This window comes from Kogia breviceps, chromosome 9 (genome assembly GCF_026419965.1).
Source record: "Kogia breviceps isolate mKogBre1 chromosome 9, mKogBre1 haplotype 1, whole genome shotgun sequence".
In the NCBI taxonomy this organism is placed as follows: Eukaryota; Metazoa; Chordata; class Mammalia; order Artiodactyla; family Physeteridae; genus Kogia; species Kogia breviceps.
The window spans coordinates 29616794-29643004 of NC_081318.1; the positions used below are offsets into that span (position 1 = coordinate 29616794).

Here is a 26211-nt window from a genome sequence, read left to right on the forward strand (position 1 = left end):
CAACTGTCAATTGCAGAAATATCAAATGATCACGGTAGCTACTATAGTACTTTTTTATTACTGAAAAACAGCCATTGGTTTTGACACTTTTCTCACAGATTTGTTAAAGTTACCAAAAATAGAGCATATGCAAATTTTCCAGCACAGTGACTAGCACATTGTAGGCATCTGATAATTTTTAGTTAATTTTTCTAGAAGCATTTATAAAAGTTTTCACATGATAGTAGATATGGGATGTTAATTTTAAAAGTTAATAAAAAAACTATATAAATTTGTTATAATTCAGGATATCAATTTAAGTTTGAAAAGTCAAAACAGGGATCTAGTAAATAAAATTTTTACTACTTTGGATGAACGGGTGGCCAGGGTAAGCAACACTCCATAGGCTATGTATTTCAAGGTCAAGTTTTGGGTCCCACTAGCTAAAACTGGATCCTTATTGGTAGCAGCTGAAGTTGAAGGGGATCTTATCAAACCCAAATGGTGAAAATTTATGGTAAAGTGTATAAGGCATGGCCATTGAAACTTTCTCCAAAGATGCAACGGTTCCAGCTTTTCAAGACTTTTTTTTTTTCAACATTATGGACCAGGAAGTACTGGTGTTAATATTCATAGGTCTAATAAAATCTGTGCACATTTTGAAAAAGAATGTTTACCTTTTGATGTAAACCTAACTGGCACATGTCTTCCTTGGATATGCAAGGTTTTCCACTAGCTTTCCCAGAAGACAGGCAAACGAGCAGATCCCAAGAGCCCAAATCACCTAATAGCAAAAGAGTATGGAAAAACAAACAATTTCTTATCAGATTTTTAAAAGCACCATTAACTTCTTCAGATTAAAGAATGTAGTTATTTAAATCCTAAAACACAAGTAACAATGATTCTGAATATACTTAAAAGTATTTATTCAAAGTAACTAAAATTCACCTTTTCTAATTAAGCAGAAGTAACACTTTAATATTGTATCCTAGGGAAAAATCCAATTATCTTAAGTTATATCATAAAATTCCTTTAAAAGACTAAAATTAGAATGTTTCAAATCACTAATGTTATAAATTTATAAAATCTTAATTGGAGATTGGGAGGAAAGAAAATTATAAAGTCTTTTAAGAGATGAGAGCATTATAACGATATGAAGTCAAAACATCGAACATTTTGTTCTGGGCCTCTGTATTACCATTACTTTTCATAGATCTCGAAAATCAAAACTGCTCTTAAGGGGCTTCCCTGGTGGTGCAGTGGTTAAGAATCCGCCTGCCAATGCAGGGGACATGGGTTCAAGCCCTGGTCTGGGAAGATCCCACATGCCATGAAGCAACTAAGCCTGTGTGCCACAACTACTGAGCCTGCACCCTAGAGCCCGAGAGCCACAACTACCAAGCCCATGCACCCAGAGCCCATGCTCCACAACAAAATAAGCCACTGCAATGAGAAGCCCACAAACCACAACTAAGAGTAGCCCCTGCTCGCCGCAACTAGAGAAAAGCCTGCACGCAGCAATGAAGACCCAACGCAGCCCAAAATAAATAAATTAATTAAATAAAAATTTTTAAAATGATCTTATAAGTTTTCTTACAAAGAAAAAGTTGCTAGGTAGAAAATAAAATGTAATGAAAAATTTAAGATAGGTTTAGTCTAAAAGGAATTTGTGTTCTGGTTACAGACAGAGTTGACTCTAAAATACAGAGTATAACACAGACTAAAGAAATGATATTTCAGCTATTTCACCAAGAACAAAGTTCTTTGCCAATAAATCATAGTTACTTGCCAAAATAATCTCAGCAGAGTACATTCTTGCATAAGTAATTGAACACTTAAAAATTAACATTTATGTGGCTATATATGGGTTTATTTTCCCTTATTCTTTTTGATCTATTTACATAAATTTGTATCAGCTTACCTTGCATATAACTGATGCTTTAGAAATATTTGTTAAATGCATGAATGAATAACTAGCTAATGATAGGATAGTAAACACATTACTTCAGAAACAATATAGAAATATCTATCTCAAGGAAAAAAAAAACAGAAAAAGAACACTAAGTAATATATAAAAGAATTGGTACTACCTGGGAAACTTTCTCCATTTTGGATGGAAATCTGGTTTAGAAAATACAGCAATTGCTGTACACATGGCATCTTTTGTTGATCAATACTAAGATAAATGTTCCTTCAAGTAACGATTTATGCCAGACCTCACAAGTCAGTTCCTGCGTTATTAGTGGCTTCAAAAAGCTAGAAAATATCCAATGCCTCCAAATTCTATCTTTTAAAAATTTCCTAGAATTTCTCACTTGAGAGCATAATGCTTTCAAAGAAGAATTATACAGGAAAAAAAAAAGTTGATGAGGAAGAATATCTATGACAATTAGGAATGAAATTTCACTCTGCACTAATCAAGTCCTTTTCCATTTGACAAGTCCTGTGCTGTCTGAGCTATTGGTCCCTCTATAGTTGTCCTGTTGCTGGAAGGGAAACCTCTCTGCCAAACAAAAGGATCCAGACAACTGAACTCAAGTTAACTGAGCTCTTGTGCTAGAGCTTCTCTGTTTGCTTGATGTATCTCAAGATGCTGGAAGATAGCACAATAGTTCAAAAGAACAAGGAGAAAGGATGTTGGTGATTGGGAGTTGGGAGAGATCTCATCCAGGTAATAGCCATCAGGCCTTAGGTGTCAAGGATCTACCCTGTCCCATGCACTCTCACTTTGAAGGAAACTACAAGCAGATTCCAATGGCCAAAACCTAATACTCTATAATGATTCCAATACTTTATTTTAAATGTGCACCTGGCATTTTCAGCTAAAACCTTCTGATATGGATTCAAAAGGGAAAACACAGAGACTATTTTCATTTGATATTACTCCTAGCCCGGGGAACACTAAAACCCTAGAGGAAACTTCCTGTTATAATATATACAACTAAATATTTTAAGAAGATCAGAATATGCAGAGAAAGAGGAATTTCATATTATGGACTGCATTGTTTGGGTATTAAAAAAACAGAGAATGTTTTATATTCCTCTAAGTCTGAAGCATGCCCCCCTTCACTACCCAAGGCATACACACAATTTCTAGAATTGATAGAAAGAAATATATATTTAAGCCATAAATGTTTGAAACTGGAGACACATTTAAATAATTCAAAGTATTCAGTTTATTAAGAACCTCCTCTGAGCCGAACACTGTACTAGAAATGTGAAAGTAAATAGCAAAACAAAAGGGCAGACAGTCACTGCCCTTAGCAGCTATAAGGAATCTAAACATCAAAAAGAATTTAGGCTAACTTATAAAGCATCACACAATTTCTTGATATTCATAAGGTTACCCCTCATCTCTCAAAAATATTTAATTAATATTTTAAGTGAAAAGTTAATATTTCAAAAATACCGTATAGCACATCAATTTCCTCTTAAAATGAAGTAAAGTATAACCAAAAATTTTCAGCAATCTCTTCATATCCTTCTTGCCTAATTCTTGCTACCACAGTCTGAAAAAAATGTTGATTGTTTCCACTCAAAATGCCTATTGTTACCCTTGCTGAATTTTACATCAAACTTCCAAATCTCTATTTCCTAGTTAAATTTTCTAGTTAAAGTAGACCTTTTCAATTTCTCTTCATTTCTATCTAGAAATCTACTCCCTTGCCTGATTCCCACAGCCCTTTTTGAAAGAAAAAAGCTTTATTTGTTTTATGAGTGGTGCTATGAATTCAAGCTTGGTTTAAAAAACTCCCCAAACCATACTGAAATCTAGAAACTGGGCAGAGAGCAAAGCATACTCACTAGTGAAGTAAATAACATTCAGAAGTCAACCTTGGAGCATCTGGGATACAAATTTGTTCCTCAACAAGATTACAAATTACTATATACTGTGAAGCTTCGGGGCCACGCTCAACAACCTAAAAGCATGAGTGTTTAGTGGACAATGCGTACAGCAGAGACTGCAGACCGCAGGCTCACAGGGGGAGTAATGCCCGCATATAAGGTGCATTTGGTCTGCACAGTGTTTGTTTTGTTTTTGTTTTTAATTTTAAGCGTTTGTCAAAATGCAAATGTCAGCACAATTCACATAAAAATCCAGATTTCAGCTTTCATTTGAAAATTTAGAAGTTTTGGGTTCATATCCTACAAGGCAGCCACTGACAGCTGAGGCCAGCTTCCCACATTTTCTGTAGTTTACCTTAGTGGCCCGACCTGGCCCAAACTCTGGCTGAGCCCTGCCTTTAGTAGCAGCAAACAGTCCTTAGAACTTGTATAAAACACTGGTTTGTCAGTTTTCCATGAATTGTTCATTCAGCAAGTTGATGTTCCATGTTTTAGCTCTCAACGAATTAGGCTTGTTCATTAGGTAAATTGGTTTTGTTGAGATGACTTATAGGCAGTTGATATTTGCTCAGTTGGTCTTTAAAGGACGTCTGAACATACCCTTTGATTTCCATCTTTGGCCATGCTCTTTCGCAAGGTTGAATAAGGTAACTTCAACTCCAAAGACATTTGGTTGGCCATGTTAAAGTTGGCAAGGACTGAAGTGTGGCCTCTTAGAGTCGTTCTTTCTCTAACAAGCCTGGAAAAAAAACCGATTGGCCTGTAGCCATCTTTTACCCTTATGTCCTTTTGGCTGGATTGCTAAAGTGGACCAGGTCCCACTCCTAGGTGGACCTGCCTTCATTTCTTTCTTGTTCACACTCTCTCTTTGGACTCTTTCCACATTCAGTCTGTCTCAGGGCTGTTGCCACAGTTATACATGGCCCAGGACATGCTCTTTCTAGGCAATGAGGCAAACGTTTTTGGTGTTGGTCTTACTTGATATGTTTCTTCTGTCACCTGAAGGTTGACATTAGTGTAAGAGCTGAGAAGTCAGATTTGGATTGAAACTAACACAACACTGTAAAGCAACTATACTCCAATAAAAAGTAACTTAAAAAAATGATTTGGATTGGGGAAAAAACAGGCAAAGCAGATCCTGGCCAATTTGGATGATGGCTTCTTAGGTTTTCCTGGCATAGAGAAAGGAGACCTTTATGTGACTCAGCCTAACTCTTTAGAATACTACATTAGGATTTGGGTGCCAAGGCCACTCTAATAAATAAGGAATAGTAGCAGTAGTAGAGGTAATGAGTCAACAGCAATTAGTTCTTGAGTACTTAGAGTATGCCAGGTACTGTTCCAAGTATTTGCATTAATTAATTGATTTTATACAATACCCTGCTAGATATACTTTTTCTTTTTTCTTTTTTTTTTCGTGCAGAAAAGTTAAATAACTTGCCCAGGGTCAGCCATCTAGTTCATGATGGGAAGAGAATTTGAATACAGGAAGTCTAGCTTCAGAAGCCATGTTTGTGATCATTACATCATTATTGCTTCAAAAAACAGGGAGGCAACAGAGACACTTAGCTTTTGACGCCTTATATGTATTAACTTATGCAGAACTTCCAACAACACTGTGGAGTATAAACTATTATTACACATACTTTACAGAAAAAGAAACTGAGACAAAGAGGAACTATCTAGCTTTGGTATTTTCCTCGACTACTGTCCAGTGTCTATTTTCCTTTGGGACCTTGGAGGAAAAAGACTATAACAGGTATAACTCAGGTACTCCTAGACCCTCATCCAGCAAGAGCACCCTAAAACATTATTAGTGATACCACTGGTAATTGAAGTAAGAAAAACATTCATGGGTAAAAGGAGATAGCTCTCAACTGCACATGTACTCAGGAACTACAAATATTAACTGGGTTTCCACCTACTTTTGAAAAGAAACCTCTAAAAGTTTTTCAGACTTTTTTTGATGGTTAAAATGATTTATTTCCCTGTCACAAAGAAACCAGAGCAGGATAAGCTCCCAGATCTGGCTAGCCAAGCCCTTAAACAGAGAGGTCATAGGACATAGTTCTAAGAAAACAGGATGGATGTTCCATTCTCCATCTCAACATGAAAAATCTATAGGATTCTCCCCATAAACTGTAGAACATTATTGCTCATTATCATGCCTCCATAGTGTTGGGTCTGGAAGCAATGAAAACTCCACAGACAATTTTAGAAGGAGATGTCAGGGTCCAGCTTTATTAATTCAGACATAATATGGCACTGACTATAGTCTTTATCCTTCTCCAAGCATTCTCAGGAGCCACCTAACATCTCAGTGTTAAGTAAGAGCTATTTTTAAAGGTTTTTGTTCTTGTTTTTATTTTAATCAAGCATCTGCCCTAAGGAATGAGGCTGCCTTTAGAATATTTCCAGTCTCTCATAGTCAGGCTGCCATGTAAAGCAAACAATCGTTCCTGGCTCTCAAATGACCTCCTCATTGATAAAGTCTACTGGATCAGTAATTCAACCCAGAGAACAGAGAGCTCTGAGATAGCATCATTCTTATAAATGCTGTTTATTCTCAAGGAACAACAAGTCTATTCCTGCTTTACTTTGCTCCACAGCATCTATCATCATCTGACACATTATGTATGTCTTATCTATTTGTTTAGTGTCTGTTTATCCCCATTTGAATGTGAGCTTCACAAGGGCAGAACAGGGCCTATTTTAATCACTGCTGTATTCTCAGTATCTACAACAGTGGCTGGAATTTAACAGGAATTTGCTACCTATTAGCTAAATGCATAGATGAATGAATAACTGAATGTGAGCAGTAGACCAATATCTAAGACTCAATAAAATGCTAGGATATTGAAATATTTTTGTAAAAATTAAAAATGGATGAATAATAAGAAAAAATATTAGAGTCGTTTTTTAAAAAAAGACATAAAGATACATTTTGGTTCTTAGTAAGAATGAAGGAGAGAAGTACATAAGAAAAGCTAAGGTAACCAGTCATTGCATTTAAAGAATTGTAATATTAATTATGAAAACGAATAGCAGATTCCAAGTGCTTTACTTATTAGAAACTTTTCTGTGAACACATACATTTGATTGAAGCAGAAAAGATTTATAAAGTATGACTTGGAAAAGAAACTTGTCCAGGAACTTTTAAGATACATAGCTACTAAAGCCAAGTCTCATTTACTTATTCACAGTATTATACTATTATATGCCTTAAGGATACAGTATTGTGATTTCCTAAAATTTGTTTTATTTCAGTGTGAAATACTAAAAAGGTTTAATTTTTAAATAATACATAATATTCCTTTATAATATAACAATTATTAAATAATACATAATATTCCTTTATAACATGAGGCTATTTCACATGTTCACTGTTCCCTTTGTACACCCTTCCCTTCACAGCTATAAGATTCTTATAGTCTTATAAAGTCTTCCTTTCTCTGTATCCTTCTTTTACCAGACTTAGTAGATAGTTTACATTACTGAATACATTATTAACTTATTAATAATAAATTGGGTTCTATGCTTGATTCTACCACAAGACTGTTTGAATATAAATTAGCCATTCCTGAACCAAGCTGCATTAACCTTTTCCCTTAACTGTATTCTTAATATGATGGATCTACCCATACTTAATTCATTTTATTCATGGTTTTTCTTTAAGGACAACAAACATTCAAGTTCTTGTATATAACACTGATTACAGTAGACACTTAGTAGATGTTTATTGGATTATATATTTCAATTTTCAGAATTCATTTTAAAAGAAATCATATATATTGAAACTTGAGATTTTCAATGCATTATATAACATGGTCACAAAATCTAATTAAATCTGGTTTCTTGCCCCAAGACTCTGGTCATGGATTTTTGCTTATTATGCCTCTGGCTCCTTAACCTCTAAGAGCTGATGATGAAAACTTTGTGTTTCACCACAGAGAAATTCTAAACTGTTCTCTCCCTTGATGTTCTAAATCCACACTAGGGATAAAGTTTTCCTGTCCTAATGTCTACCAGCTTTCTGCCCTAAGAGAGGTTTGGAGATTGTTTCTGTGAAGAGTTTTGAATTCCTGAAAATTTTCTAACCTACTCACAAGCTCAAGAAAGCAACATTCTGCTTAAACTTTTGCAAAAGTTAAAAGACTCCTGCTCTAAAGGAACTTTTCATTAAGAAGAGCATGAAAAGAAATAGATCAGTTTATTTCTATGAAATAAACTCAAGAAATGTTTACTTTAGAAGACTTGCTAAAGTTTCCTTCCATAGGTTTTTCTGTTTGTTTTCTGTTTTTATTTAAAAATATTTATTTATTTATTTATTTGGCTGTACCTGGTCTTAGTTGCAACATGCGTGCTCTTAGTTGCGGCATGCAAGATCTTCAGTTGCAGCACACGGGATCTAGTTCCCTGACCAAGGATTGAACCCGGGCCCCCTGCATTGGGAGCTCAGAGTCTTAACCACTGGACCATCAGGGGAGTCCCATAGGTTTTTTTTTTTTAAATAATTTTTATTGGAGTATAGTTGCTTTACAATGTTGTATTCGTTTCTACTGTATGGCAAAATGAATCATATATATATATCCCCTCTTTTTTGGATTTCCTTCTCATTTTGGTCACCACAGTGAATTAAGTAGAGTTCCCTGTGCTATACAGTTTGTTCTCATTAGTTGCCTATTTTATACATAGTATCAGTAGTATATATGTATCAATCTCAATCTCCCAATTCCTCCCACCCCACCCCTTTCCCCCCTTGGTATCCATACATTTGTTCTGTTTTTTAAAGTGACTTTTTGAAAAAAAGATTTTCATACCACTTATATAGTCTTCTATTGAAATATAACTGATTAGATGTGTGTGCATGTGTGTTTAAACTTCTACTGCTTCAAGACTATTGTTTGTCTGGGAGAAAACTCTCATTATTGCATTTTACCAAATTTCTACAAGTCTGGAATTCTCACCAGCTTAGGAGACCTTAAAAGAAATGAACTCTGCAGCAATTTAAAACTCAGACTGCACCTAACACTCAGATATTGGTTTCTAATTCCATTCTCCAATAAGAGGAACCAGGGGTCCTTGGAGGTATGGCTGATTCAAGGGCTGGAAAAGTAAGTGTACAAGATGAGCCTAGAGCATCACAGCGCCAGAAAATGAGGAAGAGCTCAAAACCAAACAAGCAAACAAATGAACAAAAGCAGTGATGGAGGTATGTTAAAGGGGCAGGGGAACCAATGGTCAAAACTGGAACAATTTGAGCAAAAAATAAGTAAAGTAATATTGGTATAAAATAAATATCCACTAGTCCATACTGATATAAACAAATTATTGAATAAAAATGTAAATGGGGAGGAAGAGACAAATCTCTGGTGTGGAAAAATATCAAATAATTTCATTGCTACTACAGACTCAATGAGGTAGATCACAACTTTCTAGTCCTTTGGCATGAGTTGCTCACAGTGACACCCTTCCAAAGAGTCCAGTATGGAAAGGGGAAATAAAAGTATAATTTGCAGTGGAAAAACCTGACAAACACTACCTGTCAGGTGATTAAGGCTAATATCAACAGTGATAAGTCATGTGGATAGTCTATACCCTTGATATGATATGATGAGAATTTTACCTCCGTGGTCTTACTCCCCCAAACCATAACCCTACACTAATCGGAAAATACCAGGCATGACCCAACTGAGGCACATCAAAACACCTGACCAGTTCTTATCAAAACTGCCAAGGTCATCAAAAACAAATGAAGTCTGAGAAACGGTCACAGCCAAGAGAAACCTAAGGAAACACGACAACTGAATGTAATGTGTCCTGGATGGGATCTTGGAACAGGAAAAGGACATTAGGTAAAAAGTGTAAAAATCTGAATGAAGTATGGACTTTAGTTTTTTTTAAAAAAAAAATCAGAATAAACATATTCTCCAGAGAAAAAAAGATGATGACTGTTAAGTATATGGCTGTAACTCGACACATATTAATGACATATCTCACCAAGTATTTTATACTAAGAATGTTGTATTACAAAACCAATCTGCACTACAATGCAGAAAGTGAAAAATAATTACTTTCTATACAAGATGGATTCTCTGATAAAGACAATTCCAATGGTATTTAAAATACAGAAGACTGAAAAATAGATCAAGTTCAGGGTTTGAGACCCTCCTCAATACACGCAGCTCCCCAAATTTCTAGCCTTCCATTTCGCTTGTTATCATTTCTCTCTAAATTCAACTCCTTTGGTGATTTTATTTACATTCATTGCTTTAGCTATTGCTTCCCTGCCACTGACTCTCAAATTTACATTTCTTAACCTTTCTTATGTTTCTGATCTCCAGTTTTATCCTAAGACAGATGCCCTGCTGAACACATATGAATCAGAACCTGTATCTCCTGCCAAAAACCTGTCCATCCTTCCAGTTTTATTACCGTCAAACGTGTAGTCCACTTTCTCTCCCTCAAGCTAGAAAGCATAACATCATCTTCAACTAGTACTTGTCTCTCATTCCACTTCCCATTGATCTCCAATTCCCATCCTACCTAAATTAGAATTTCTTAAATATTTCCTGACCTTTCCAAATCCTATCACAGTCTCTAAATCTAAGATCTCACTATCTCTGCAAAGTCTCCTAATTAGTCACCCTGCTTCTATTTCTTTGCCCTTCATTAATCCATTTTCCTCCATAAAGCCACAATCATCCTCTGAAAACACAGATCTTATTATTGCCAGCACAATACAGATTAAATTCCTTAGCAAAGCAACAGAGATCCTTCACACCTGCCCCAACCTAGTTCTCTAGCTCTTTCCCTCAAAGCAGCACTCCCCAAACCCCACTTCTTCTCAGCCACATGGACCCTTGTTGGCCCCTGAGACTCCATACACTTTTATTTATTTTTCAATTAATTTTTATTGGAGCAGAGTTGATTTACAATATTGTGTTAGTTTCTGCTGTACAGCAAAGTGAATCAATTTTACATATATCCACTCTTTTTTAGATCCTATTCCTATATAGGTCATTACAGAGTATTGAGTAGAGTTCCTTGTGCTATACAGTAGGTCCTTATTAGTTATCTATTTTATATATAGTAGTGTGTATATGTCAATCCCAATCTCCCATTTTATCCCTCCCACCTCCCTTTCCCCCTTGGTAACCATGTTTATGTTTTACATCTGTGAATCTATTTCTGTTTTGTAAATAGGTTCATTTGTACCATTCTTTTATATTTTTTTATTTGTCTTTCTCTGTCTGACTTACTTCACTCAGTATGACAATCTCTAGGTCCACCCATGTCACTGCAAATGGCATTATTTTGTTCTTTTTTATGGCTGAGTAATATTTCATGGTATATATATATATATATATATATATATATATATATATATATATATATATACCACATCTTCTTATATATACCACATCTTCTTTATCCATTACTCTATCGATGGACATTTAGGTTGCTTCCATATCCTGGCTGTTGTAAACAGTGCTGCAGTGAACACTGGGATACACATATCTTTCTGCATTATAGTTTTCTCCAGATATATGCCCAGGGGTGGCAAGGGATTAATCCCCAAAATACACAAACAGCTCATGCAACTCAATATCAAAAAAACAAAAACCTAATCGAAAACTGGGCAGAAGATCTAAATAGACATTTCTCCAAAAAAGACATACAGATGGCCAAGAGGCACATGAAAAGATGCTCAACATCACTAATTATGAGAGAAATGCAAATCAAAACTATAATGAGGTATCACCTCACACCAGTAAGAATGGCCATAATCAAAACAAACATCTATAAACAATCAATGCTGGAGAGGGTGTGGAGAAAAGGGAACCCTCCTACACTGTTGGTGGGAAGTAAATTGGTACAGCCACTATGGAGAACAGTATGGAGGTTCCTTTAAAAAATACTAAAAATAGAGCTACCATATGATCCATATACTTTTAGACCTGTGTGCCCTAGCATGCAGCTCATACTGATGAATGCTCTTCCCACTAAAATCTACTTGAGAAATCATCGTCACATATCAAGTATTCACTTGTGATACCTTCCTAGACCCCCACATTCAGAATTGGTCCCTTCCTTTTCTGTTCTCTCAGAACATTTTATTTCTGCTCTTCACACTGCTCCTATTGTATCTTATATTACAGTTAAACATGTACATCTTTCCTACTCAAAAATGGTCCGTGGATCTGTAACGTTTTCATATAGTGAAAGCTTGTTAGAAATGAAAATATTTCAGTCCCCAACTTAGACCTTACCAAATCAAATTTGTCAGTAACAAAATCCCCAGTAATGCACACGTGAGTTTGAGAAACACTGATGTACACCTCTGCCCTATAGTTCCTTGAAAGGTCTCACTCACTTTTGTAATGCTCTCTCTCCAACCACACCAATTTTAGTATCCTACACCTAGCTCATGTTTAATAAACATGTGTTAAATAAAACGTGTTTAGTGTCAATTATAAAATATTCTGATGCCTGGCTATAATGTCCTTGTCATAATCCTTGTTATGAGGATGATGCTTGAAAATGGGTTCCTTTATTACTTGAGTACTTGACTTGAGTTTTTGACAGACACTCCTTGTACCAAATTCCACAGAATGGTGCAGGAGGTTTTAGTGTATAATTAGTGTGGTGACACTTCTTTTAACCAAATATTATTCCTTCTTCCTGATTTATTAAAAGTCATTTTACATGACTTCTTTAAAATGCAGTGAATAAAACCTAATCATATCTGGTTTAACATTGTATAAGAATGCACTGGGGACTTCAAGCAATCTGAGAGGGAGGTGGGAGTCATTGATTTAAAATTTATTCTAAGAATAATTACACACTAATTCAGCACAGATGAGAATCAAGGCTTGAGAAAATATAGTTCACTAACATGAGAAGAAGAAGCAATTCTCTCAATGGCTTATTACTTAATGCCACAAGTATTTTAGGATTACACAGCTCTTATTCATAAAGCATTATTTTCAATAATCTTTGGAGATTTGCTTAAACCAATCATAATATTTCTGTGAGATATTTATGGAACAGGTCTTACCTTCCATTTTCATACCAAGCAATAGATGATCTAATGAGCTTGTTCAAGGTCATTCCAAAAAGCAGATGTGAGGCCTAAAACTCAGATCTCCTAGTAATACTAATACCACTCTTGGTAGGATATTATGAAAATTAAATGAGTTAATATTTGTACAGTGCTTAGGACAGTGCCTAGTATTTGATAAGCTTTACATAAGTATTTGTTGTTTAATGAATAGAAAGGTGGGTGGGAGGAAAGATACAGGCAGATAAATTTGCAGTCTTGATGATAAACTCAAGAAGCAATGTGACGTCTTCTATATGTCTTCTATATGCCGCCTATTATTTAAGGCTTCTGAATAGGGCAGTATGAGTAGAATTTAGAAAACACACAAAATAATCTTCTCTCTCAATTCTGCATCACCCCCTCATGTTTTGTTAATAGGCCTTCTTACTGTAGAAGGAGAGTATGTTAACGGACACCTTTTGGTGGTTTTGATCTAAGGGAAACAGAGGACTTCACCAGCATGAGGTCTCAATTAAAATTCATACACATTATCTAGAACTGGGATCTAGAACTGGGATCAGTTTCCTCTCATTGGCAGTACAAGTGCATTTGCTAGAATATGTGACATCTTGAGCCCTGAAACTGATGATGAAGGAAGGTACATTTTCATGAGTGAGTAGCAATGAGCCCCATGTGATAGGTGAGACCTGACTAGTTAGGCCAACCCTGTGGGACCCTAAAGTGGTGCTTTAGGTAAGGAGGGACTTGGGTAATGGGTAAGCAGAGCTATTGCCTAAAACCTGTTTCATCCATTTCATAATTTTCTTAAAATTGGCCCTGCTCCCAGAAGCCAAGGGGGTATCAGAAGTATCTCCTGAGGCTAATAATGCTGTCATCTATGAGATGCAGAACACTTAGCCCATATGAAACTATGCCAAGTATATTAAAGTGTATCGTATTATTAAAGTGTATTGTTCCTACACATCTAAGAAGCACATTTTTTGCACATATTTTAATAGAATTCTGCAAAATTGGTGTTTCCTCTAATCTCTTAACATGAGTTTTCCACCTCTCCAGAGACTCTAGGAACATAATTTGCTATTTTTCTTTCTAATTATTTATTACTCAAAATTTGTAGCATAATCTCATTTCCCTTATTTTGATTGTCCTTATTTAAAACCATTTTCTTTATTTGACAGTGTTAATTTTAAGATTTATGTATATATTTTATTATCTTTTAATGCTTTAACTTCTATCAAATTGATTCCCAAGAATAATATTGTTGGCTTAGAAACTATAAGTATTTTAAATATTATAGATTTTCCAGATTGCTTTCCAAAAAAAGACTACAATATTTCACATTTCCACAGGCAATGTATGAGAGCTTCCTTTCCTGGAATGTCCACCAGCAACAGGTGATATCACCAATTTTGAAATTTGCCAGTCCTGGGTCTGTAAAGTGATATGCTATACTTTAAATGGTCTTTCTGTAGCTTTTTGTGAACTTCATGATCTTTTCTCCTTTGTTTTGACATTTAGATATGAAAATATAAAACTGCTTATTCATATCCTTTGTATAAAAAAGATTTACAAATAAAAAATTAAATTTAAAAAACAGCACTTAGAAAAACAGAAATATTTTAAAATTGATGTGTAAGTAAAGCTTCCTTTCCTATGAAATAATTTAAATGATGTGACTTTTTTAACTTCATCAGATTAAAAAAATGTGATAACATCTAATACTGAAGATCCATGGAGAACTAGGGCTGCTGATGAAAGTAAAAATAGGAACCATCATTTTGTAGAGGAATGTGGGAGGAAGAACCACAGTTTTAATATTTTACCCATTGATACAATAATTCCACATTACACCCAGATCTCAAAAACACAATATAAACAAATATGGTAGTAAAGTTGGATTTTATATTAACAAGTTGAAAAAATTCTAACTATCTGTCAAGAAGAACTTGGTTAAAAAACTATGGTATACCCATACAATAAAACACAAAATATAATGAAGCAAATACTTTTCATACACTTTCAAGGAACTAGGATGATATTGTGGTCAAAGACTCAGGTTTGGAGAAAGACAGTCCTTGGGTCAAACCTTAAACTCCGCCATTTATGATATACACTGTTCAGCTCCTCATCTGTGAAACAGAAATAGCTACCTTGTGGACTAGAAGTGAGAATTCAATAAGTCAATGTATATAAACTACATAGCACAGTGCATTTAGTTAATGATCAAAAAAGGCTAACTTAAAACTAGTGATATAACAATTTATCACAATCCTTAAAAACTACATTGATATGACAATACTTTTATCACAGTCTTTATTTTTATCAAAATATTAAAAATGTCTCGGGAATTCCCGGGCAGTCCAGTGGTTAGGACTCTGTGCTTCCATTGCTGGGGCCCCGGGTTCGATCCCTGGTCGAGGAACTAAGATCCCACAAGTTGTGTCTGGCAGCCAAAAAAATTTGAAAAACAAAAAGTATCTGTTAAAACGTGTGGGGTAAACTATTGTAAAAGAGGCAGGAGGCAAAAAGTCAGGATGTAAATGTGTGTGTGGGTGTGTGTGTGGGTGTGTGTTTGTGCATGTGTGTTATGCTTAGAGAGATGCCTGTAAACAAGCACAACATTGTTTAACTGTGTTATCTCTGGGTGGTCGGATTTGGAATGACTTTCGCTTTCATCTTTCTACTTGCAAAGGTTTGATTCAATATTCTACCATAAACATATAACATCTTGAGAAATGGGAAAACTATTTTCTAAAAATGTGGTTAGAATATGCATCCAAATAAAGAACTATTATTTTCTAAGAAAAACAGACATTGAGTCTTTTCAAACATTGTACATCTTTCAAAGTACTGTAAGATGCCAATCAAAATCAACTGCTATGTACATATGAAAAAATACATAAAATGAACATAGATCTCAGTCATTTTAAAATTCAAAATGTCTCTAATGAAAATTGATGGAAAATACTCAATGTGACAAAGTAATAGGATTTCCTTCCGTAAGACAAGAAACAAAATCAGTCTCAGGGTGCTACAGTCATGCTGTGTACAGTTATGAGTTAGAGATTTCAGACAACACAAAGTAAGGTCTTCCTGATACCCTTAATATGCTGTTTCTCCAAAAATGAACAAATAATGAACAGGAATCCTTGAGCAAACAAACCAATGGAAGGGCAAACACTTGTTATTCCTGATACTGGCTCTCTCAGATGAGCCTTCAGATTACCATGGAATGTGCCTGCCATTCTGGCATTCCCAGCATTCCTACCACGATGCAAGTACCAATTTCCAGCAGAATCTTAATCTGTTTTATACTACAGCTGTGAACTTGGATTTCTAGGCTATACTTCCATAGCACAACAACAATTTTGTGATTGCAATATTTACAATAGTAAAACATTAAAAATATCATAAATATCTAACAATATGTGAAAGATTAAGGACCTTAAATTAAGTAAATATTAAATACATCCAGTAATATAATTTTATGTAGCCCTTGAAATAACATTTGCAAAGTTTGTTTTTTTTTTTTTTTTTCAGTACGCGGGCCTCTCACTGTTGTGGCCTCTCCCGTTGCGGAGCACAGGCTCCGGACGCGCAGGCTCAGCGGCCATGGCTCAGAGGCCCAGCCACTCTACGGCATGTGGGATCTTCCCGGACCAGGGCACGAACCCGTGTCCCTTGCATCAGCAGGCAGACTCTCAACCACTGCGCCACCAGGGAAGCCTGACTTACAAAGTTTTTACAGCATGTATTTCTGATATAATAGTATGGTAAAAAAAGCAAACTAGAAAATTGCATAAAATGTATAAAAAACTTATAAAGAAATGGGCCCCAAATTAACTGTCTTTGTTGGTGACATTTTAGGTAGTCTCCCTCATTCTTTATTATTCTTTTTATATATTTTCCAGTTGAACTAGATCTTAAATATCATCTAATCCCAAAATCTTCATCTTCTGTAAAATGAAAGGAATCTAAGAAATTAAGTAACTTAGTCATGATTTCACATAGACATTGCAACCCAAGCCTGTATTCCTCTCTTCCACAGTACCATCTTGCTTCTCTTTGGGAGCATATAACTATCATTTGGAATAAATTATCTGTCCACATTTTTACCTTGATCCCACTATCTTCAAGCAGGCCCAACATGTCCAAAGACAGTTTAAATTCAGCTACTTGTTGCTATCATTTTTAAATGCGATCACTGGTCTTGACTGTAAAGAATTAAGCTAACATGTACCAAGGTTTTGCATGTTAACTCACAATTAATGGGTTTAGCATCTCTGTAAATTTAGGAGGGGGTTTCTCACCAAGGTAGAAAGTTGATTCAGGGTCCTAGCGAGGCAAATGGGGAACTGCTTGGCTACTAAAAACTTAAAATAGCAAATAGGCAGAACATCTTTGTGCTTCTGGAAGAAACACTGAAAATCTGTAATAAAGAAATACCTAGGACAGTAGTTTTCAACAAGTGGTCCAGGACCAACACATTAGCATTACCTGGGAACTTATTATTTCTTAACCCACCTCCCTATTCTTACTGAATCAGATCAACTGGAATTAGGGCCCGGCAATCTGTGATTTGACAAACCTTCCACGTAATTCTAATGCATACTAAGTCTGAGAATCATAGTCCTAGCAAATCGGTAGATACTATGGTCAAATGTTGCCAAAACCATGTTCCTTAAGCAAACATTCAGGGAAGGATTCCCTTTACTTTCTGATAAGTATAAAATACAGAGCTAGCAATTAGAGAAGCAGGGCCCCCTGAGAGTCATTTCTGTCCTCTACACCCCTTAATCACTTGCTTGGTCACTCTGATAATGAGATGGAATGCTAAACAGATTTTTTAAATTCCAAGAGTTCCCTGCTCTAAATAGATCATTTTGTTGCACAGATGATGAGATTCACATATGACTTTCATGTTTTTCCTTAGACAAAGAGCTGAAATGAGTTATTATTATTAAAGGCTATTATTAGCTATTGGCAGAATTCTTCTTTCTTTGAAAACAGAGGCATCACTGGCTTGACTGACTGTGAAACAAGGTTACAGAGAACTTTCACTAGAGGCAGTGGGCACGTGAGTTCTGTTCTTCAGTTGGTTTTGCTCAGACACATTCCGAAGCACATTTCATTTTGCTCTACAATACAGCTATTTCCTATCAAGCACTCACTATTTTTTCTCTAAACTTCAAAGAAGCAAATGATGCTTGCATATCTGAAGGAAATATTCAGCTCTTTTATTAGTATATTTGTAGGTTTATTTTTTCCATTGCTTATTCATTTAATTGTGTACCTACTAGGTATACACAAGGCACTGTCCTATGCAGGATAACGAATAAAAAGATGAATAAAATACCCCCTATTCTACAAGAAGTTTGTCATATAGAAGGGGAGATGAGAGTAACAGACAAAAATTATAAAAATATAACAAAGCATAATCTAGGCATCAGAGCTATATGACTAATGTGTGATGAGGCCTTGGTTAACTTGTTTACCATTTCTAGTTTGAGGGGAATTTATGGGTGAATTTGTATATTAATTTGGATTTTAACAAATGGCAGAAAGGAGGAAATTCTAGGAGACAAAAGCCTCAATAGCACTGCAAAGTAGAAAGCCTTGAAATGTGATCAGGCAAAGGTGAGTAGCCCAATCAAAGTGGTTTTCCATTCTGCCCACACATTAATATCACCTGGGAAGCTTTAAAAAAAAAAGTAATGCCCAATATCCAGAGAAAACTATAATTCAAAAAGATACACCCCTATGTTCATTGCAGCGTTGTTTACAATAGTCAAGGCATGGAAACAACCTAAATGTCCATCAACAGATGAATGGATAAAGAAGATGTGGTACAATGGAATATTACTCAGCCATAAAAAAGAATGAAATAATGCCGTTTGTAGCAACATGGATGGACCCAGAGGTTATCATACTAAGTGAAGTAAGTCAGAAAGAGAAAGACAAATACCATATGATATCATTTATATGTGGAATCTAAAATATGACACATATGAACTTATCAATGAAACAGAAACTGACTCACAGACATAGATAGACCAGGTTGCAGAGGGGGAGAGGAGGGATGGATTGGGAGTTTGGGATTAGCAGATGTAAACTATTATAAATAGAAAGCATAAACAACAAGGTCCTACTGGATAGCACAGGGAACCATATTCAACATCCTGTGATAAACTATAATGGAAAAGAATATGAAAAAGAATGCATATATATGTATAACTGAATCACTGTGTTGTATAGCAGAAATTAACACAGCATTGTAAATCAACAATACCTCAATAAAATAAATTTTTAAAAAGAACTCAGGTAAAATAAGAACTTTAGGCCATAAAGTTAAGAATTAAAAAAAAAAAAAAAAGTGATACCCAGATCCAGTCCCTTTCCCCCAAATTCTGATATAATTTTCTGAAATGGGGCCTGGGCATTGGCTTCTCTAATTTTTATATTCCCTGGGTAATTCAAGTGTAAGGACAAGCCTGAGAGCCATGCTACCGCAGGGATATGGAGATGTCTGACTCCATGGCTCCGAATGCTGGGGTAGGACATTTGTGTTCTGTTTAGGAGGAAGTAAGATATCATTAAACACTTCTGCACAGGAAAGTGATGTGAGCAGAGGTGTGCTTGTGGAATATTAAACTGGCACTTGTGGTGGGGATGTATAACAGAAGGCAGAGACGAGCATCCAGGAGGCTGAAGGAGAGAGAGGACCTGATGACGAGCTTTAGAGCCTAGGAGGTGAAGGAATGCCGTACTAGTCAGAGGAACATGGCTCGCAAGACCCACAGAATGGAAGCATCATGCATTATCCATTATTTATATATGCCGAGGCCCTGCGACACACAGATCAAAACTACCAGGTACCTGGAAAATCCATGCTCTCTCAAAACTTTGCCTATAGGAGACAGATTAGGACTCAACATTATTTAGAGGTTCTATCCCAAGTGGAATATTTTTTTTTGAGATATAAATGACATCTAACATTATATTAGTTTCAAGTGTACAACATAATGATTCTCTCTCTTTCTCTCTCTCTCTGGGTATGTGTGTGTGTATATATATATATATATTGTGAAATGATAACCACAATAAGTCTAGTTAACATCCATCACCACATATAGTTATAAATTTTTTTGATAAGGAGAACCTTTACAATCTACTGTCTTAACAACTTTCAAATAGACAATACAGTATTATAACTCTAGTTACCGTGCTATATATTACATCTCCAGAACTTATTTATGACTGGAAGTTTATACCCATTGATCACCAGCCCCTGCCTCTGGCAACCACTGAGGAGTTCCCCAGAGGAGATCACTGAATCTGTAGAAAGATGTCTTGAGGGAATATCAAGACAGGAGGAAAAAAAGATGGCTAGGAATCAAGGTCCTGAAGAAGGCTCATATTTGGAGGAAAAACATAAAGAAGGAGGGGTCAGAAAGGTGGGAGAAGCAGGCAAGGGCACTATCAAGGAAGTTAAGAGAGAAAAGGGTTTGTTAAGAAAATCCCGGAGCATGTAGCACCCCCTCAGTGCTAGGATAGGTATTTATTCCACTGATACACACATTTCACCAAGTTTGGGAAACACTGATAGAGTAAGATCAAGGAAATTGAGAAATTATCTCAGTGAACTTATATTAAAGTCTAATTTACATTCCACCCATGCTCAAACATGCTCTTCTACCAAAAATAATGCAACTGTAAATATGGTGGCTGGATTTTGTAACAAAAAGGAATTTCTTCGTAAATTCTGCAAGGACAATTTTGGTGGGGTGAAAATCTGATTATTGAGAGTTAATTAGAGAGAGATTAACAAGGGGAAAAAAAAAACCACTACTTTTCCTTAAGTCTTTGTTTCCCAAACTGTGGTTTGTACTTCCACAAAGAGACGCTGTTAAGAGGAAGCCACTTCAGCTAAAAATAAGATAGAAACCATATAAGATATCCAGAGCAAAATAGTAATTAACTGAGAAAAGTCAAGTCTAAAAAAAAAGTGATTCGGGACGTTTCAACAATATTTGTAACATTGAAAGTAGAAAGTAAAAGTGATGCAAAAATTAAGAGGCGGTCTTGAAAATATGGTTAGATGCTCCTAAACTCCTACCAAATTGAGGACAAGGTCTAAAATATTTCAAGCAGTTAAATCTGATAATACACTAGCATAGTAAACGCACTATATCTGGAGTCTCCAAACACCCTTAAATTAATCCACATACTCTGTCACTTGAAAGGTCCCATATGAAGGAGTTTGTTTTCCTTCCTAGAGTCTTTCTCCAGCTAAATATAATACGAATATTTGTTTTTACAACTTAAATCTGTCATTTAGAGCACAGTTTAGTCTGTGGCAAAACCAAGCAAAAAAGTCTAAGATCCAAACAAACAAAAAAAACCCAGTCTCTTCAGTTCTAAAGAAATATGAAAAGAACAATGACCTGTAATAAATTACTTATTAAAAAAAAATAAAAACTTATAAAATTTTCCATGCTGCATCTTTTTAAAAAGTAAAAGCAGAAGGAAGTGCATTTAAAGAAACAGTACAAAGAAAGTATCTGCAAAGCTGCATTAAACATTTCCCAGCTATGGAAAACCCAAATACCCAATCTGGTTTCTATGAAACTTAAAAAGATCAAACAATTAGAAAGAAGCTAGGCTTGAAGGAGAAATGCTAGGGATTTCAGTAAACATCTGGTTACCATTTTCAATTGAAAGAACTAACCCACTTAAGGAAGTAGTTTAATTTCTTTGGAGTAAAAATGAGACAGTGGCTTTTTGTTCCCTTTTGCACAGTGGAGGGTAAAGGAAACATCAGACTGGAGAGGTCACTCACAACTCAACTTTTATAAATAAGAAAGTTTTTTTTTCAAAAACTAAAGTAAATTGAACTCAGGTCCCTGTAGTATAAACAACTCAACCGAGTTAAAGTTAAATAAACATTCCTTGAGCTCTCCTGTGCCAATTAAAGAACAAATTCTGTTTGGTTGTAAATACATCAGTAATTCTATGAGCAATGAGGAAAATAACAATAAATGCGAACACACAATTACCACGTGTCATAACCCAAAATAATAGAACGGTGCAGCCCTATACGTTTCTCTGATTCAATTTCTTTTCTTTTCTAGTTTGATTCACTGAAGGCACGGAAGCACTTCTGATACCATCCAAAACCTATTACTTGCCTAATAGAAAACGTATGTCCAGTGTGTTCGAGGAGAAATACCGACAAGGCAAAACACACTGTGCCTTTTAAATGTGGCCTTTACTCTTTTGTCTTCCTGCTAGACAGTCGTAGTGCATATTAAACTCAGGAAGGCAGCAGGAGTGCTGGTGTGGGGTTGGAGGGGAAGAGGAATGAGGTGTTCATCAGGCTCTGAAATTTTAACTGATGAAAAGAAGCATCTGCTATGAACGTGCACTGCTAGCCAAAAGGGACCGTCTCCAATTTTGCCTCCAGATACACGTTTCTCCACTCCTTCTTTGCCTCCCCTTCCTCTCTTCGGCCCAGAGGACAGGAGACTAAAAGCAAAGGCTCAAGGAAAGGAATCCTAAAATGATAGAGGTTTATTTTTTTTTAATTATTTATTTATTTTTGCTGTGTTGGGTCTTTGTTTCTGTACGAGGGCTTTCTCTAGTTGTGACAAGCGGTGGCCGCTCTTCATTGCGGTGTGCGGGCCTCTCTTGTTGCGGAGCACGAGCTCCAGACGCGCAGGCTCAGTAATTGTGGCTCACGGGCCGCATGTGGGATCCTCCCAGACCAGGGCTCGAACCCTTGTCTCCTGCATTAGCAGTTAGATTCTCAACCACTGCACCACCAGGGAAGCCCAATGATAGAGGTTTAAAATCTTGTCCTGCTTTCTCTTCTCATTCTGTGTTGTATAAATGTTAGCGCGCGTCCCAGAACTGCAGGTTTGAAAAGGGCGTCAATGGTGATTTTACTCATTCTCCTGGCTGATAAAGCAGCCCCTCAGCAGCATCCCCGCTTTGCTCCCATTCCAACAAAACTTCCTACTCTTTGAAATGGGCTGTTCCATTGCTGCATGAGTCTGATTGATACAACGTTCATCCTTCAGCTGGTCCTATGCCTTCTAGGGTTACCACAAATAAATCTTGCACTCAAGCGACCCGTTAAACAGCGGGAATACAAAAATACTGGCCCAACTCCTTGCAGGGCCTCCCAGAAACGGTCTTTTCAATAGGAACAGTCTATTTTCCCATTCCTGCTACAGTTCTGGTTTCTGCTGCAACTGTAGAAATATGCCCTCTTCAAGTATACATAAATAATTCCGACCCAACGATAAAATATGCTCTGCGTCAGAGTCTCTTGAACTACATATTACTTAGACTGTACCCTGGGAGCAAGTTTAAAACTTTTGGAAAACATTTATTTTCTCTTAGACCACTATTCATTCTACGAACTAAGACAATGATTTACTAAATAGTACCTCGATGCTATGAAAGAGAAAAATTTGACGGTGCCTCTTTCTTTTTCTTTAGAGAAGTACATGTTATAAAAATCCTGGGTCATATGATATGTTTTTCCAAAGCAAGGGACTGGAAGAGCATGAACGTGAATATTTTACACTATGCTAAGAAAAGAACCAGAAGGCGTAAGACAGAGGACACAAACAGGACCTAAATGACATGATGGGGTTTTTGACCTGTAATGTTGTCTACATTCACAAGCTGAAAAAGCTATAGGCTTACTTTTCCGTGTCCTTTACTGGAGAGAATCTTTAGGTAACACTGTGTGTTCTATTGTCTTACGGAATATTAAACCTTCAATGAATCAATCATCACCTCTACTCAGATAACCTACAAATCTACATCTCCTGCCCTGACATCCAGTCTCTGCTAAATACATCCATATGAAAACCTCAAGGCACCCAAGTCTGAGTATGTTCAGAACTAAACTCACCCACCCTTCCTACAAAACCAATAGACTGAGGAACACTGCTAAACGTGGCAGAGGAGTCTTGAAAGCCAGAGGGGAACAAATGGACACAAGCATTAAAAACGTCAACAGTGTAGAACTGTTTTATGTGTAAAGTATTAGCTCTATCTACTACTGAATTTGTGGTTGCATTATTTTTGTTATAAGAGATTTGAGCATGAAAAGAATACCAGTGTTCCTATAAAGTTACATAAAAATGAAAGGTTGATGAATTAAATTTTAATGTGGAAGTCTGAAGTAGTTCACTATTTAAGGGGCTCAGCTGTTGGTGTACTATTTTATCCTTGTTTGTTCATGTAGTCAATAAATATTTATTGCGTGCCCCTATGTGGAGGGCTTCATTTTACGTGATGAGCTGAGCAGACAGGGCTCCTGACCTCAAGGAGTTTACAGATGTTTTAGAAGTGAGGTTGTTTTTTCCCAATGGAATGATCCAAGAGACCGTGTGTTGGAATTTCAGGAGGGTTAACAACCCAGATCTGTCAATGAAAACATGTTAAATTGGGAGGGAGACTTGGAAAGGATAGGACCTGATAGGGAGACCTATCAAGTTCATTTAATGCAAAATATCCAGTAGCAGCACCCTTCTGCTACTGACAGAACCCACTTTAAACGTACCTCTCCACAAAGGAATATTCACAATCTCCTTTCTGTATCTAGTTCCTGACAGTAGTAGCAATATTACCTCCCATATTTAGACGGCCTACCACGTGCCATTCTCAGAACTATCTCGAAACAATCCACTACAGAAGAGAAAACTAGGGCTTTGAGAGGCTAACTTGCCCAGGGCAGTGTAGCCATTAAAGGTAACACTAGGGAGTCCAACCCAGGTTCAGTCTTAACTCCACAGCTTATTCCCTTTAATTACCACAGTCTACTAGCTCCCCAAGATAGCAATTATTGCAGTTAAGCTCTTCTTACTTAATTTAAATCTCAACTTCCTTATGGCGTCTTTCTGAACACATATACATTTTGTGATACATTTTCCATTACAAAAGTTAAGATTGGTCTATAAGAGATGTTTCCTTTCCATATAAACTGCAGAAACAGTTTCTGGCAAGTAGCCATTACAAATAAACCTTCAAAATTAGACTAGATTTCAAATGATACATGGATGTGTTGGACATTTTTAAGAGTGCAGGTAAATGTAAATAAAACTATGGGAGGAGAGAAACTGAAATTATAAACAGGGAAAGAACTAGGCTTTTTCTTCTTTAATATATTTTCCATAACATGAAGTAGTGATCTGTATCTCTCACTCTGTTGACTATATCTTTTAATAGTGCATCCCAAGAACACAGTTGGGTAAATGACAGTGTCCTTCTTAGTGGGGGGAAAGCTGTAGCAATATTATTCAAAATACGATCTCCAACCACAATATATCAAATGTAATATCAATACAAATATCGATAAATACTATTTATCACAGTATTAACCCGAGCCCTTCCTAGAAATGCTTTCACTATACCATGCTGTCATGTTACACTCTCAGCTCGCATTGGAAGGTTGCTTTGTGAACCAAGATATGACATCCACTTCGTCTGTAATACAAATGTTGCTCTGACCCTTGACCCATTACATAATGTCATCAACATAATAATCCCTTTGAAAAAGTTGTTTTAAATGTACTACTTGGGCATGTCGAAGATCAGTGGAAGGAACTATAGAATTCCCTCCTTCCTGAGAGTGAAACCTCTATTCTTTCCCTTGTTGCTCTGGGTACTTGGCAGCTCAAGCCAAAATTAAGCCGAAATTATGGTAGCTAAGAGGAATATCCAGTTTGAGCCCTAATTTTATATTTCCATTTTAGTAATCTTATTATTATATGTTTGACTATAAACCATCAAATCCTTTTTGAATGAGGTTTGATGTAAGTTAAAAACCTAACCTACCTCAGTCCTACAGTTTAACCATCAGCTTGGTCTGAAATCAGATGACATAGAATTAGTCTAGATCCATGGGTCAGCAAATGTTTTCTGTAAAGGGCCCAATAATAAATATTTTAGGCCTTAAGAGCCATACAGTCTCTGTTGCAACTACTCAACTCTGCTGTTGTAGAACAAAAAAGGCCAAAGACAGTACAAAAACAAATGCGTGGCTGTGTTCCAATCAAACTTTGTTTACAGAAACAGGCGTTGGGCCAGATTTGGCCAGTGGGCCATGGTTTGCTGCCCCCTGGCAAGAAAATTTCTATGGTCTTTCACTTTCTGTATTTCTTCAGAAACCATTCCATGTAAAACCCCCAAGTTACAAAAACAAGAGCAATTTGAAACCATAAGAGTGACTCCAATTCTGTAGCTTTGATAGCAGTTGGCATTTGTTTTTCACGTTGACTATATAATATACTTAATTTAAAAGT

The 26211-nt window shown here is 36.2% G+C and overlaps 1 protein-coding gene across 11 annotated transcripts in view; it reads right to left on the bottom strand.

The window, feature by feature from the left end:
* CPED1 (cadherin like and PC-esterase domain containing 1) overlaps positions 1–26211 on the bottom strand; it is a 306695-nt gene that overhangs the window by 241629 nt on the left and 38855 nt on the right. For all 11 annotated transcript variants that reach the window (XM_067042285.1, XM_067042284.1, XM_067042281.1 and 8 more), the window contains one exon: positions 657–763. In XM_067042285.1, the coding sequence (XP_066898386.1) occupies positions 657–683 (27 nt within the window). In that variant the 5' untranslated portion in view covers positions 684–763. The remainder of the gene's footprint in view (positions 1–656; positions 764–26211) is intronic.